At 45.3% G+C, this 15,724-nt stretch overlaps 1 protein-coding gene across 2 annotated transcripts in view; it reads left to right on the top strand.

The window, feature by feature from the left end:
- The window catches only part of RETREG1 (reticulophagy regulator 1), a 125,217-nt gene that overhangs the window by 34,309 nt on the left and 75,184 nt on the right, over positions 1–15,724 (top strand). For both annotated transcript variants that reach the window (XM_067030811.1, XM_059061936.2), the window contains exon 3: positions 4,411–4,441. In XM_067030811.1, the coding sequence (XP_066886912.1) occupies positions 4,411–4,441 (31 nt within the window). The remainder of the gene's footprint in view (positions 1–4,410; positions 4,442–15,724) is intronic.

Below are 15,724 nucleotides of genomic sequence, written 5' to 3'. Positions count from 1 at the left end.
CATTATAACGTTCTATGGTGCGCTTTAAATCTGGTTTATATTTTAACGTCTTTATGGTTCTTAAACTAACTCATGTGTAAACCATTTAGAAAGATTGTTTTACATGGGTGTGTTTCACGGTTTGAAGGTGATTCCTTCATTCACTGTTCTGGGAAGGTGAACAGATTGGTTTTGTCCAGATATTGCTTTTCTTGAATCTGCAGATTTAGTTTATATTCTTGTACACATTCTTCTTTCTCTCCCTCTCCTCCTCCCCACCCACCTCTTTTCTGTTTCAGAGAACAGACACCTCACTCTCTACCTTCTAACCCTGACAGGCACCTGGCCTGATGCTTTCTGTTTACTCCAGATGTATTAATTCTGCCCAGAGGGGGGACATCTCCGAGCTGTAGGGTTTTGTGCTGGGGTTGGTGAGATCAACGCATGGCGATACCTGTGTTTCGGCCTCGATTCATAACTGATAGAGGAGAACCTGTTTCTCTCAAACAGGCTTAGTAACATTTTCACCCTCTAGGAGCTCCCTCAGAGGAATCTTAGAAGAAATAGCCGCTTAACCTATTTTACCTGCAGTCATTCTAGCTCAGTAGGGCAAGGGACCTCACGAAGCAAGCTGAGCATCTCGATGTTTTCAGTGGTGTACAGATCTGGTCCCGGTCTGGGCACAAGTTATAAGGAACGGAAAAATGGGGCGGCGGGCAAGGATGAAGCAGAAAGACGTCGTGACTGTCCTTTTCTCTCTCTCACGAGGACCGTCCCCTGCGTTGCCTCACCAGCTTGATGTTCTTGCAAGCGTGCAACTTTCATATTAAGTTGCGGGAAAGCTCTCTGCTGCAAAGATTCCGTCCTTTGAAAAATTAGGGTGGTAGGGTGGGAAGAATACCTGTCTTCTAGAGCCAGCTGGCTCCATTGCTCAGCTGTGGAGAGGCCCCGTCAAAGGTTTCCTATGGCTGCAGTGACAAATTACCACAAGCTTGGTGCCTCAATACAACAGAGATGTCTTCTCTTACAGTCCGTAATCAGTATCACTGGGCCAAAATCAAGGTGTGGGCGGGGCCGCGCTCCCGGATTCCTTGAGCATCCGCGCTTCTGCCGGTTCCTGGTGTCGGTGGCTTGTAGGGCACCTCTCCAGTCTGTGCCTTTGTGACCCTGTCACCTCCTTCCCTGCCTGTGTCAGATTTCACTCTGCCACCCCCCCCGTACAAGGACACTGGTGATTCCATTTGGGCCTCACCTGGATAATCCAGGACGGTGTCCCCATTTCATAGCCCATAACTTCGTCACGTTTGGTAAATCCCATTTTCCATATAAAGTAACGTGTTGCAGGTTTCGGGGAGTAAGACCCGATACCTCTGGGGGCCGTTAGTCAGCCTCCTGCATGGTCCGAACCTCTTTATCCTGTGAAATGGCACATCCTCCGTATACCACAGGGTTGCTTTGAGACAGAAGCACCTCGGCCAGCGGCGGGCCCCTGTCCTCAGCGCCGACCCGCGACCGGAGCAGCGCGGCTCTGTTCACCGGCAGTCGGTCCCCGCTGAGCGCCTTCCTCTCGCCAGCGCCTCTCTGCCCGAGCCCACCTCTCACGCTGCAGCGTGTAGGGCGGGCGTTTGTCACAGTCTTTCGGTCCCGGTTTTCGCCGGGGGACGTCGCTCTGAATACAGCGTTCCTACTGCACGAGGGACAGCGGAGAAGCAGGGCTCACGGCCGCTCCCCCAGCGCTCCCGGTCTGTGGCTGAAGCAGCACCGGCGCCTGCCTCGTCCTCTGCAGCCGAGTCTTTTAGGGCGAAGGCCCATTGAGCCCCATGCGTGGCGGGCAGCAGCCTGGCTTTGCAGGCCCTTCAGCCCAGGGCCCTGCACTGGCGACCTGGTCTCTGGGAGACGCAGAGCCGGCTTCAGGTTGGATCCGGATGCGGGGATGGTAGGTAGCTCCATGGCTTCATCCAGAACCGCCGGCCTCTCACGAGCTACCCTGGCCCTACGGCGGGAGCAGTGAGGAAAGGACCCCCGGGTCACCTGGCCCCTCGCCTCCCCGCCAGCTTCCCCGCTTCCCACAGCATTTTTGGCTGAAGGGATGAAGATTCTCTTGTGAAGATTTAATTGTACCCCTCCTCTCCCTCCATCATATCTTTAATACCGTCTTACGTGCTCAATACGAAATAGGTGAGCAGAAGTGTGGCGAGACCTCCTTGGGGGGCTTAATCGTTGCGAAAGCCAGGGGCCCCGTGTCTCTGGTTTCTGAGTCACCGGTGTGGACGCCCTCGGCCGCGATGGATTTCTCTGTCACGGTGTCACTGTTGTGCGCTTGACTGTGTGCTCCCCAGAATTAACCCCTTCCTCTGGGCTCTGGGGATGCTTCTGCCATGTGGGAAACTCCTCCTGCGGCCTTCAGTTTTTCTTGACCACCTTCTCCCTCTCTTTGCCAAAGAACCAGTCATTTCCGCACGCTGCTGTCTTTGAGATGCTCTTCAGCGACTGCACTGGGCCGTGGAGGAGGGCCCAGCAGGTTCCCGCACGCCGCCTGGGGAGGCATCGCCACCCACTGTCCCTATATGCCTTTCCTCCTGCCAAATCTACACTATCCATTTGATGCCGCCCTTTGGTCGCAGTTGAACGTGGACCCACCCGGATTCGTGGCCGATGAACTGTAGGCCTCTGTGCCCACGCCACGCTCTGGCATTCCCGCTTGTGCCCTGATGGCTCGTGGGAAGCCCGGCTTCGGTCCCCAAGACCATCCCTGCACCTTTGACCTTAGCCTTCGCAAGTTCTGTCTCCAGCCCCTGCCAGGCTGGCAGTCAGTCCTCGGTGCTTCCTTCTGTCCAGCCCCACCCCGGCCCCTCACTCCCATTGCACCAGCTCCGTGACCCCAGTTCAAGCGCGCCCCGGCTCAGCCTCTTACACCGCACCGTCCTCAGCCCTGTGCTGCCCCACCCTGGTCTATCTTCAGTGATTGCGGCGCTGCTGTCCTCACCGTTCTAATGTCCTCGCTCCCTTAGCCAGCAGCTGTACTTATTTGTCCAATGTTTTTGTTATAATTAACAGTATTATTCAAATTTCAGGTGTACCACCTAGTGACTCAATATTTTATACATTGTGAGATGTTCACTGCAGAAAGACCAGTTACCATGTGTCACCATACAAAGTTGTTATAATATTATTAATTAGATTCTGTATGTGTGCATGCTCATGACGTATTTATTTTATAGCTGGGAGTTTGTACCTCTTAATCCCCTTCACCTGTTTTTGTGTATCTCCCCACCCCCTCCCCTCTGGCAACTATCAGTGTGTTCTCTGTATCTGTGAGTCTGTTTCTATTTTGTTTTTTCACTTGTTTTTTAGATTCCACATATAAGTGAAATCATACAGCATTTGTTTTTCTCTGTCTAACTTATTTCACTTAGCATAATACCCTCAGGTCCATCCATGTTGCCACAGATGACAAGATTTCATTCTTTTTTATGGCCAAATAGTATTTCACTGTAATATATGTATACAGTACATCTTCTTTGTTTGTTCGTCTAGGCAGAAAGCAAAACCAGATCAATTGCACAATTCTAATAATCTGATAAAAGGATGCAAGCAGTTCGGAGAAACTTTTTCCTGAGGCTGAATTTTAAGAAGAATTTATCACATGCATCTTTACTAGGGGATACTGAAGAACAAAAGGGACAACATCTTTGGCTCTTGTTCAATGGAAAAAGCAGAAACCACCTCTTGGCCATTTCTTTTCTTGAACTTCATTAAAGCTGGTAGCGGGGAGTATAGTGTCAAGGCATAGTCCAGTGAAGAAAGTCATTGGAGAATTAAGAAAGCAAATGAGATCTAAGGGTGTGTGTGTGTGTGTGTGTGTGTGTGTAAATGTTGATTTCATTTGAGCATAGCTATAAGCTCAAAACACCTATAGAATGAATAGATAAAAATCTCCTTTCTCAAATAGCAGTTGTTTCAGTTCTCCTTTGTGGGTACCATTTCACAGTTCCCCTTAAATACCACCTGTGTTATTGCTGCTTTCTTGACCAGCCACATTTTCTCTCCTCCCTGAACTCCCATGGCTTGTGTTTCTTGTAGAGTTCCTACACCACCTACCTCGGTTCAGATTTGCTTGAGTGTGGGTTCGGTCTGCCCCAGTGGACAGTACAGTCCGTGAGGCAGGACCATGTGTTATATATGGTGCTCCATCTTCCATGGTGTACCTATCCAAGTGTTTTGCATATAGCAGAATCTCAATGGATATTGGTGGACAACTTGCCTGAATGAGTTATGGTAGCAGAAGTATACGCTGTATGAACTGATCGTTTCTAGAGCTTTAAGATCTAAGCGGTCCGTTTTAAATAGCTCAGAATATTTCTAAGTTGAGAAATGCCTCAAGAGGAAAATACCTCCATTAACATTTTGCATTTTCTTCTCCTATTACAGGTGCACAGTTGTGGAGAAGCTTCAGTGAAAGGTAGGGAACATTCTTTTCATGTTGTGGCTAATGGAGGGCAGGTGGGAGAGGTGACCGGGCCGCCAAGAAGCATCTCTGAAACCACAGTTTAGTGACAGGGGTGATCATAGTAGTCTACAAGTGTGGGAACATAAAGAAAAATACAGTCGAAGTGAGGGCGAGGATCGAATCAGGACTCGTTCTAGGAAATGGTTCATGTCTTGCTGTAATATTGGGCCGTGTGCACGTGTGAGAGTCATAATGTGTGAGGATAGGGGAGAAGATGGGGGTGTGTTCATTGGGGATTTCCTCTCGGACCTCATTTTGGAGCCTGAGCAGCGTGCTGTAGAGGGGGAAGAACAGGGCAAACCCAAGCCCCGGAACTCTGCAGGAACATTCCCAAAGGCTAACCGGGCTGTCCGTTCAGAGAGCTCTGGGGTAAGACGAGGAGGAGGGGTGAGAGGCTTGTAGGTGGGAGGGTGCAGCGAGTGTCCACAGGGCTCTGGGCTCCTTGTGCAGCCACAGGCAGATGAGTCCCCTTTCCATTTGCCATCCCCCATCCTGAAGTAAAGGCTCTCTTCGCACATGGAAGAGAAAAGAGGTGGGGCAGGTGATGAGAGGGTCAGAATTCACATCACCAGCTGTGCATAGGAGAAGCGGAAAAGTGAAGAAAATGTAAGGGTCAGTATTCCAGTAAAATGAATTTTTGTAGTTATTTATTTGTTTAAATTCTGCCCTAAGAATACCCTTGTGTGACTGAAACAGGGACGGTTCGGTGCTCGACTTACATCAAAGTGGGCAACGTGCAGTGAAGGCTCACAACGGAAACAAAGTAATGCCTTTAAAAATCCATGAAAAAAACCATAACCTGGTATATAATGTACTCTTTTTTAAAAAATAAATTTATTTATTTTGTCTATTTATTCTTGGCCGCGTTGGGTCCTCGTTGCTGCGCGCAGGCTTTCTCTAGTTGCGGCGAGCGGGGGCTACTCTTCGTTGCGGTGTGCGGGCTTCTCATTGCGGTGGCTTCTCTCATTGCGGAGCACGGGCTCTAGGCACGTGGGCTTCAGTAGTTGTGGCGCACGGGCTCAGCCGCTCCGCGGCACGTGGGATCCTCCCGGACCGGGGCTCGAACCCGTGTCCCCTGCATCGGCAGGCGGACTCTCAACCACTGCGCCACCAGGGAAGCCCCTATAATGTACTCTTAGAAGCTGTGCTCAGGAAAATAATGCTTACTTCAGGTGTAAAGGCTAATTTTATGACCAGTTTACTTCTGCATGCTTGTTCCTGCGTTTTGGAGCCCAGGTTTTCACGGGCAGAACGTAAACTTGCCAGAGACTCAGCAGAGGGAGATATTGGCTATAAGAAGGGAAACCTGATCCTCCGGGCACAGACCCACCCCTGGCCTGGCAGTCCAGGTCCTGGCTTCCGTCCTGCCCCTGCAGACACACTGGGCCTCCTTGGATGAGTGTCTTAAGCTTTCTCTGCAGGTGTTTCCCCATTTGTCAGGTGAAGGCATTGAGTGTGCTCCCTAATTCTGGTTGGAGGAAGAAGATCTGACCAAGTGAGTTAGTGTAATTTCAAAGAAATTTTAAAAGCTCCTCGAAGCAATACTCTTTCAGATTTACTGATACTCGGTTTGACCCGCTGAGGGCTTTGCTGAAGCCCTTGCTGTCCACAGCCCTTCTGAAGTAGTTATAAGTTGCCTGGGAGAATTCCCACTGTGCACTTCCTCTTAACATAGAAATTATTGGAATGTTTGATAAGGATCTGGAAAAAATATTAGCTACTAGTGAGCACAGCAGGACCAAGGCTGTCACTTTGCCAGTGCTGGGTTTGGTCAGGGAGTGAGTAGCTCCTTATAATGCGGCTTTTCTGAGATGTATAATATTCCACTCCTTTGGGGAGCTGCCTATGTGCCCCCAGAGAAGCCATGATCATGGAAATAGGCTTTTTTTAGGGAGGGTCTCATTTACTTCAGGATCACCCAGGTGGATATTCAGATGCAGCTAATTTTCCATCCTGGTCCCAACCCTGCAGCTAGTGATTTTTGCCAAGTTCACTTATCTCTTGGCCTCAGTTTTCTTATCTGCTGAGTGGAGAGGTGAGAGAGAATCATCCTGAAGATCTCGTCCAGCCCTAGAAAGTCTATGATGTGATTTGAGGGGGATTAGATTAGTGTTCCTTTCATATTGTTATCCATTTACCTTTTTGTTTGGCCAGTGCCTCTTTCAAAGTGATCTAATTCACACTGCAAAGGATACTTCCCAAAATTTTTTCACTGCACTTTGCATTGTGTAATTTCATTCTGATTTCTGTTGTTCACACGGGAGATGTGAATTTAAAATATGTTTTCCTCTAATTTCTTTGATGATGATTTGGTTTGTTATTTACAGTGACTCTTGGCATCTGGTACTGGCTAGTGGCAGTTTTTTAACATTGAAAAATTCAAAAGCACCTTATTTGAAGAATAAAATACAGCGCTGGATAGGAGGATCTTTGCAGGCAGAAGAAGGTGCTGTTTTGCTCATGTGAGGCAGGTGGGATTAGGATCTTTCCACTTCTAAGGTCTGAGGTGCTGAGCTCAGAAATCTCACCTTCATTTGGCGGTAGTTAGAAATCAACATTTCTAAATCCTAAAAATGATGAAATATGATCTCAACTACGGTACCTTGCTAAGTGGGTAAACCCTAGGCATACAGCAAAAGGATTAACATCAATGCAAACACTTTCCACCTTAGGAAACCAGATGTTTCTTCTTTTCTAATATACGGAAATTCTTCTTAATTGCTGGTGGGAATGCAGAATGGTGCAGCCACTTTAGAAGACCGTTTCGTGGTTTCTTACAAAACCAAATATATTCATTCGTATCATACGGTCTGGCAGTCGTACTCTTTGGTATTTACTCAGAGGAATGAAAACTTGGGTCTACACAGAAAACAACATACAGATGTTTATAGCAGCTGTATTCACAGTGCCAAAACTTGGAAGCCACCAAGACGTCCTTCAGTAAGTGAATGGATAAATAAGCTGTGGTGCATCCAGACTGTTAATAGAATATTAATCAGCACTAAAAAGAAATGAGCTATCAAGCCATGAAAAGACATGGAGAAAACCTTAATCATATTACTAAGCAAAAGAAGCCAATCTGAAAAGGCTACATACAATATGAGTCTAACTGTAAGACATTCTGGAAGAGGCAAAATTATGGAAACTGTAACAAGATCAGTGGTTGCCAGGGGCTCGCGAGGATGGAAGGCACGAATAGGCAGAGAACAGAGGATTTTTAGAGCAGTGAGAATAGTCTGTATGTTACTATAATGGTAGAGGCAGGTCGTTACACTTTTGTCCAGACCCATAGAACGTACAATGCCAAGTGTGACCCCCCTAATGTCAACCCTGGATTTGGGGTGATTACGACGTGTCAGTGTAGGTTCATCAGTTGTAACGAATGCAGCACTCTGGTGGGGAACACTGATTATGGAGGAGGCTGTGTGTGTATGGGGGCAGAGGGTGTATGAGAAATCTCTGTGCCCTCTGTTTGATTTTGCTGTGAACCTAAAACCGCTTTAAAATAACAAAATCTATTTTTAAAAAGTTAAAAAGGGAAAACAAGAGATGAGCATTGCTCCCCCCTCCCCCCTCCCCTCCCCCCATTACAGCTGGGATTCCCAGGTCTGGCAGCCCCCGCATTGCGCTAGTGGTTTGCGCTCAGGCTCAGAATGAACCAGGGCTTCTCTCTGTAGGGCTCGCTTAAGGGCCTGCAAAAGGTGGATGGAATCACGGACCACTCTGCCTTCGTTATGCCATTGTAGAGCTTTTCCATTAGAAAGGAGCTCCTTGAAAAGGGAACTCTGGGCACTGTTGCAGGAATGTAAACTGGTGCAGCCACTATGGAAAACAGTATAGAGGTTGCTCAAAAAACGAAAACTAAAACAGTCAGATGGTCCAGGAATTGCACTCCTGGGTCTAGGTCCCGAGGGAATGAAATCGCTGTCCTGAAGAGGTGTCTGCACACACCTCCCCCATGTTCACTGCAGCACTGCTCACAACAGCCAAGACGTGGAAGCAACTCAGCGTCCGCCAGTGGATGAGTTGATAAAGAAAATTGGTGTATATATATATATATATATATATATATATATATACAGCGGAATGTTCCTCGGCCATTAAAAAAGAAGGAAATTCTACAACATGGATGAACCTGGAAGGCGTATGTTAAGTGCAATTAGTCAGACAGAGAAAGACAAATCCTGTGTGATCTCCCTCTTATGTGGAATCGAAAAAAGTTGCGCATCAAGAAACAGCAGATTGGTAGTTGCCAGGGCTGGGGGTGCAAGTGAGGAGGTGTTGGTCAAAGGGCACAAACCTCCAGCTATAAGATGGACGAGTTCTGGGAAACTATTGTGCAGCATGGTGACCCCAGCTAACAAAACCGTATTGGGTACTTTAAAGTTGCTAGGACGGTAGATCTGAGACGTTCTCACCAGCACAGTGACAAAATGGAGATGTGAGGTGAAGGATGTGTAAACGATCCACTGTGGTAATCGTTTCGCAATATGTACGTCTATTAGATCATCATACTGTACGCCTTAAATGTACACAAGGTTATATGTCAATTATAGCTCAGTAAAACTGGAAAGGAAAGTAATTTTTTCCTTCCTGTAATCCTAATGGCTTATTTCACAGACTCTGGGAAAAGCTGCTTTTGTCAGCTAAGCTTAAAGCATTGCCTCCAAACTTTAGCATGAAGATGGTGATGTTTATGTACAAGAAGGGTATTCACAAGTGTAACGTGTTATACCTAACTAGTAAATCGCGGTAAAGCCAGCATCAAATTTCCGACATCATCAACAATAAAAATTGGATCATTTTAATCAGATGCCATTCACATATCAGTTTTTGTACCTGGAAAGTTCATTTTGTGCAAATGTGATTCTCAGTGTGTACGTCCTGAGAAGGGCTGGTGCTTGACCTTTTTCTTTACTAAACAGTAAGCCCCAGCTCTGCAATATGAACAGGATTTATACGGAGCAGTCTGTCAACTGAACCAAATTAACATCTTCTATGGCTCCTGCCTAGTCTTGGGATGAAACCTGACCCGTGGTATCATGGCCCTTAATTCTCATGTGACTGTGGCCGCTGACTGAATAATAGCCTCTGTTAACAAAGGAGAAATTGTGCCCATTACCTTTAAAAACATAAAATTGGTTTCAGTTTGGCCTGGTTTTTCTAAGGAAGTCTAAATTAGAAAAAAGTACTTTTACTTACGTATATATCGATCATTCAAAATTTCTTTCCCTAATTCTTTAATAGTTTTGTACATTATAATCCAGATGAAGGAGCTCTTCTCATCATAAATCCAGTTTTACTGTTCAGTGTCAGTTTACAGGAAATACAATTCTTTCGTCAACACTGCGGGTGTTGGAAATTACGGCAGAGAACTCTGGGATTTAATAATAGACATCGCCAGAATCCGCACGCCTCAGCTGGTGTCTTTCACAGGAAGTGGGGAGTGGCTTTCCAAGAATGTAACAAGGGCATCAGATCTACTTTGCCTTACCCTGATTCTTGGGGTGGGCACAGCAGAGAATTAACAGACGCAGTCTTTCTAGAGCCAGCAGGGGTTAGCAGGAGTTGTGGGCTTTTTGCCTGCAGCTTGGTCAAATCCTGGGACGACTCCTCTGAGCTCTCTCTCTCTCTTTCTCTCACCTGCTCTTAAGAAGCAGTTCTTTGGCCCTACTTGGTGAGATGAAATGCCCTTTTGTCTTGTCAACTTCCAGATAATTGCCAAAGTGTTCTGTTTCTATTTTTTTTTTCTGGAGAAAAGGAGCCAAGAATTGTTGGTTGTAAAACCCCGTCCCGAGTTTGCCCCAGCTCATAGGCCCAGAACCAATTGGAGCAAGTAAGTAAGAGCCGCCTAATTAATTAAATCCTTGAGCACAGCACCATGCTTCCGTTAAAAGTGAGAAGTCATCTAGCATTTGCTCAAGTGTCTCCTCTGAGGGATAGAATTTCGTGTGAAAACTGCGTATTCTATGTTTATGAACTGTCATCACTCATCAGGATTCCACAGACAGGATGAATCACCAAGTCAAAAGCGTTAAGTGGACACATGGTAGCTTAAAAAGTTTCCTTTCTGGGGCTTCCCTGGTGGCGCAGTGGTTGAGAATCCGCCTGCCGATGCAGGGGACACGGGTTCGTGCCCAGGTCCGGGAAGATCCCACATGCCGCGGAGCAACTAAGCCCGTGAGCCGTGGCCGCTGAGCCTGTGCGTCCGGAGCCTGTGCTCCGCGGTGGGAGGGGCCACAACAGTGAGAGCCCCACGTACCGCAAAAAAAGTTTCCTTTCTTTCTTTGCTATTAGGCACAGCAGTAATTCTGACTAATGCATTGAAACTACGAGATGTTGGTTTTAGTATTTTCAAAAGTATCTAAAGTCACCTTGTAACTTGTATTTTGTAACCTTCCTAAGAAGGCATATACCATTTGGAAGCTTTATTTTTTAACTTCAGCCAGAACTGTGGTTAGGGAGCCGCATCTCCATGAGTTTTAAAAGAAAGTCTTGCTATGAAGGATACATTTGATTGGATTAAATGAAAAATTCTTTTCCTCGGAAAAAAAAAAATTCACTTAACGTCAGAATATGCTGGATTTTAACACAAGCCTGTCTGGGCTTGGGGAGTCTTCGGCTGGAGATGCCTGAGCCAGCCTGGGGGCAAAGCGCCACTTTGAAAGTCTCTACCCTGCCAACATAAAAATCCGAATAGGCCTTTTATGCCTTTTTCCACAAATAATAATTGAGCACAATTCTGTAGTCATATATCGCACAATGGAGAGTTGAAGCCCTTTTATTCCTCTCTCTCCGGAAAGAACGGCCCCATTCAGCCACTGAGAGATGGTGAGCTTTTAGGCAGCACGGCTGCGATGCGGCTTAGAATTCTTCCCCCAGATTCCAATCTGTTGTGTTCATTTTTAAAAGTTGTACTTTGACAATCAGACCAGTTGAAGACAAGTGCGGAACAAAGGACTACAAGCCGTTTAGAAAGCTGAGGCCGAAGGGGACAATTCTGCTTCTTATCTCTTCACCGGCAGTGGGGTCTCTACATAAAAAGTGTTGACTTCCTAAAAATGCCTCTCATGCTAGAACTTTATGGGCTGTTTTTTCCTCTCAGGAGCCCCTCAAGCTAAAAAGCCCTCCCTGAAACTGACATGCATCTTCACAACAGCCACTGATCTATTTCTTAGGCATTAAAAATAAACTGAAACAGGAAGTACACATTATTGTGTATAAAATAAATAAGCTACAAGGATATACTGTACCACGCAGGGAATATAGCCAATGTTTTCTAATAACTATAAATGGAGCATAACTTTAAAACACTGTGCATCACTCTGTTGTAGACCCGTAACTTACATACTATTGTACATCGACTGTACCTCAAGAAAATAAAGAAAGAAAATGAAACGGGAAGTACATTTCATAGCCCACTGGCTTCATTGACAAGGGAGACAAATTGTTAGACCTGTTCCTGGCTGTACATGCCTTTCACGAGTAACATGTGCTCCTTATATTCAAGCAGATTTCTCAAGTCAGAACGTGGGCAGGAAACCAGGAGTCAGGCTCTCAGTGAGTCTGGGAGCAGCAGCCTCTGGCTTAATACTCAGGACTCCTAAGTAAAATGCACTCAATATTATATTTTATTATAGTTTATAATTTTCAGTTTTGATAATTTGGGACCTTTCTTAAAGTTAATGTAATTCCATAATCTGACTCAATAACGAGTCCAGTCAGCTTTTTTCCCACTATTTTAGCTCTGTTTCATCTTTGCTTAATTAAAAATATGTGTACATCACTGTTTTCTATGGCTTCACCATGGCTGTCTGCAGCCACTTCGTAAGAAACAAAAATTCCAGCTTTGATCATTTTAATCTCTGTTTTCAGATTCCCTTAGGCTCCTTGCTTATTAGGTTTGATTGGGTACTGGATCCTGCATTATTAAGGATTTGAAAATGTAGTTCACTTATAAATATATCAAGTAATTAAGCTAGACTAATTGTTACCTAGTGACTAGGTAACAGTTGTTACCTAGACAATTGTTACTAATTGAAGCATTGTTGCTTCAATAAACTTAAATTACCAAGAAGGAAGAATGGTTAGTAGTTAATATTTCTCTTAACTTTCCCTGGCCTATGCTGTGAATTTTTTAACATAAATTAAGACTTCACAGGTATTTGAAACTTTTTGTCCTCTGTCCGTCTTTCTGTCTCTTTCTCTTTCTCTTTGTCTCTCTCTGTATATTGTTCCTAAACAATATTTATAGTCATATTTGCCTAATAGCGTTTAAAACATAACTTTTTTCTTGATTTTAAAAGTAATACAGGGCTTCCCTGGTGGCGCAGTGGTTGAGAGTCCGCCTGCCGATGCAGGGGACGTGGGTTCGTGCCCCGGTCCGGGAAGATCCCACATGCTGTGGAGTGGCTGGGCCCGTGAGCCATGGCCGCTGAGCCTGCGCGTCCAGAGCCTGTGCCCCGCAACGGGAGAGGCCACAACAGTGAGAGGCCCGCATACCGCAAAAAAAAAAAAAAAAAAAGTAATACATGCTAATTTAGAAAACTGAAAATATAGGGAACTTATTTTTTTTAAGATGTTGGGGGTAGGAGTTTATTAATTAATTAATTTATTTTTGCTGCGTTGGGTCTTCGTTTCTGTGCGAGGGCTTCGTCTAGTTGCAGCAAGCGGGGGCCACGCCTCATCGCGGCGCGTGGGCCTCTCACTATCGCGGCCTCTCTTGTTGTGGAGCACAGGCTCAGTAGTTGTGGCTCACGGGCCCAGTTGCTCCGCGGCATGTGGGATCCTCCCAGACCAGGGCGCGAACCCGTGTCCCCTGCATTAGCAGGCAGATTCTCAACCACTGCGCCACCAGGGAAGCCCCTAGGGAACTTATTATAAAAAAGAACACTCAAACCTTATAAACTCATCACCCAGAAATTAAACTCACTTTCAATTTTATTCCAGTCTTTTTGTAAAATTATATCTGATTTTGTTCATTCATCGTTTCAACAGCTATTTATTGCATGCCTTTATTGCCAGTACTTCTAGGCATTAGTAGAATTAAACAAAAAGCAACAACTCTGTCGTCCTGGAGGTCACATTTTAGTGAGTGAGCCAGAAAATAAATTACTACAATATATAATGTTAGATGGTGAGCAATGTTTAAGGGAAACTGAAGCAGGAGAGGGCATCAGGGAGTGTGAGGGTGGGAGGTGAGGGTCAAGTTGTATTAAAGTGCTTAGGAAAGCCCTCACTGAAGAAGAGTTTTGAGTTAAGACTTGAAGGGGGTGAAGTTGTGAATCATGTCTGGTTGAAGAGCTTATAGTCAGAGGGAACAGCAAGTGCAAAGGCCCTGGGGCACCGTGATTTTTGTTTTATACTAGTAAATTATTTTTTAATGCAACTGTAGTAACTAGAATAAATGGAATATTATGTAGCTAATTAAGATCGTATTGTGCAAGTATGAAAATGGGATATGAGATATGAAAATATATCATTTATTGCTAATTGTAAAAAAAATTGTAGATTTAAAGCATTGCAGGGAGGTTTAATGCACAGTACCTTACAGTTATGTGTTGAACGTGTCTGGTAGCTCTTGCGAAAGGAAGACAGGTGGTTTTTTTTTCTTGATTTTGTTTCTCTTTATTATCAATACATTTTACTTCTATAGTGAACATGCATAGCCTTTAACGTGAAGAGAGACGAAAGATACTCAGTGAAAGGAGAGAGCATCCCACCAGTCAGGGTGAGGCCTGTGACTGTGGACATGGGAGACGACACACCGCTTCAGATATTCAGTTCACGTAAGGGCTCTGGCTCCTGAGCTGCTGACCGGAAGTGGGGCTCTGGTTACGCAGATGGCCTGACCCAGGCCTTGGAAACAGGTCAGGGTCGAAGTGCAGAGAAGCAGCGGGGCTCAGAGGAGGGGCCGGAGCCTCAGGAATACGGCAGAGCCATTACAAGGGGGCCCTGACCAGCCCAGGTGTCACTGGATACTGAGCTTCATAGGATTAGGGCAAAGAAAAACGACTAACGTATTATTCAGTAATAATACGTTAAAATGGTGAATTTCCAAGGTTAGGTGGTGTGCGAGGGGTGGGATAAAAGTTCTTAAACCTTTCCTTTCTGAGGCTCAGTGACAGGTACCGGTGAAGGGCCTGCGTGCATATCCTCATGATTTAGACACCCCCAGAAAGCTTATTTAAGTAAAATTTGGAAACTCTTTGTATCCTCCAGAGTAAGATTTATGTCTCTATCCTTATACTCCAAACTGTAGTCTCTGGGCAATTGAAGCAAGAATGAACCTGGGAAGACAGTGTGTTCTCTTCTGAACACCCAACCCTGGGTTCTGTAGCTCAGCCAGCCGGTCTATCAGCTGTCAGTTCTCCATCAGTCAGCTATCAATCCACCCAACCTCCTTACCTACACGTGTTCCTAAACTATCTTTTAATGATCGTATTTTATATATTGAAGGATATATGTAACATACCCAGAAGTTGTAGTCATTATAATAAAACAGATAATCATGAACTTTCCCCCAAACAGCACTGATGCTCCTGCAGCTCCCTTACCTTCTCCTGCTGCCTTCCCGGGCTAAAAGCAAGCAGGGTCCTGATATCTGTGTTCTTTGTTCCTTTGCTTTAAAAAAAATACGTGTGTGTGTTTGTATGCACATATAAATATATGTATATGTATTTACATGTATACATATAAATATATGTGTATGTATATAAACATTTGTATATGTATGTGTACATATATATTTAAATTACATGTATTCCTAAATAAAAATTTCACTTTTGAGGTCTGTTAAAAGTGGTTCCATATTTATGTAGTCTTCTAGAACTAATATCTTACCACTAAACTTTTACAAAAAGATAAATCCATGGTGCTGTGTATAGCTGCGGTGCCTTCTTTTTTATCTGTATAACGTTCCACCATGTGACTATACCACAATTGATTTGTATGCTCTGTTTGCATTGGACTTAGGGACATCTTTTACCAGACTGCCCACTGCTTCTGCGAGTTTCTGAGTCTACTGCATGACACTACCAACAGTCACAAAAAGGGAAAAGGCGAATGCCTAACCCATGAAATGAATGGTTTCCTAAGCCGGAATACTGTATATTTGAAAGCCTGTGTAAAGTCTGCGTCAACACACGGTCTCTGACAGCTGGAATGATTGATTCCCGTGCGCGCTTGGCGGTGTTCTAGGGCTGGCCGCCACTAGAGGGTGCGCGAGAGCTGGGC

Source organism: Kogia breviceps, chromosome 4 (assembly GCF_026419965.1).
Source record: "Kogia breviceps isolate mKogBre1 chromosome 4, mKogBre1 haplotype 1, whole genome shotgun sequence".
Lineage (NCBI taxonomy): Eukaryota > Metazoa > Chordata > Mammalia > Artiodactyla > Physeteridae > Kogia > Kogia breviceps.
This window is presented reverse-complemented; position numbering and strand designations above follow the sequence as displayed.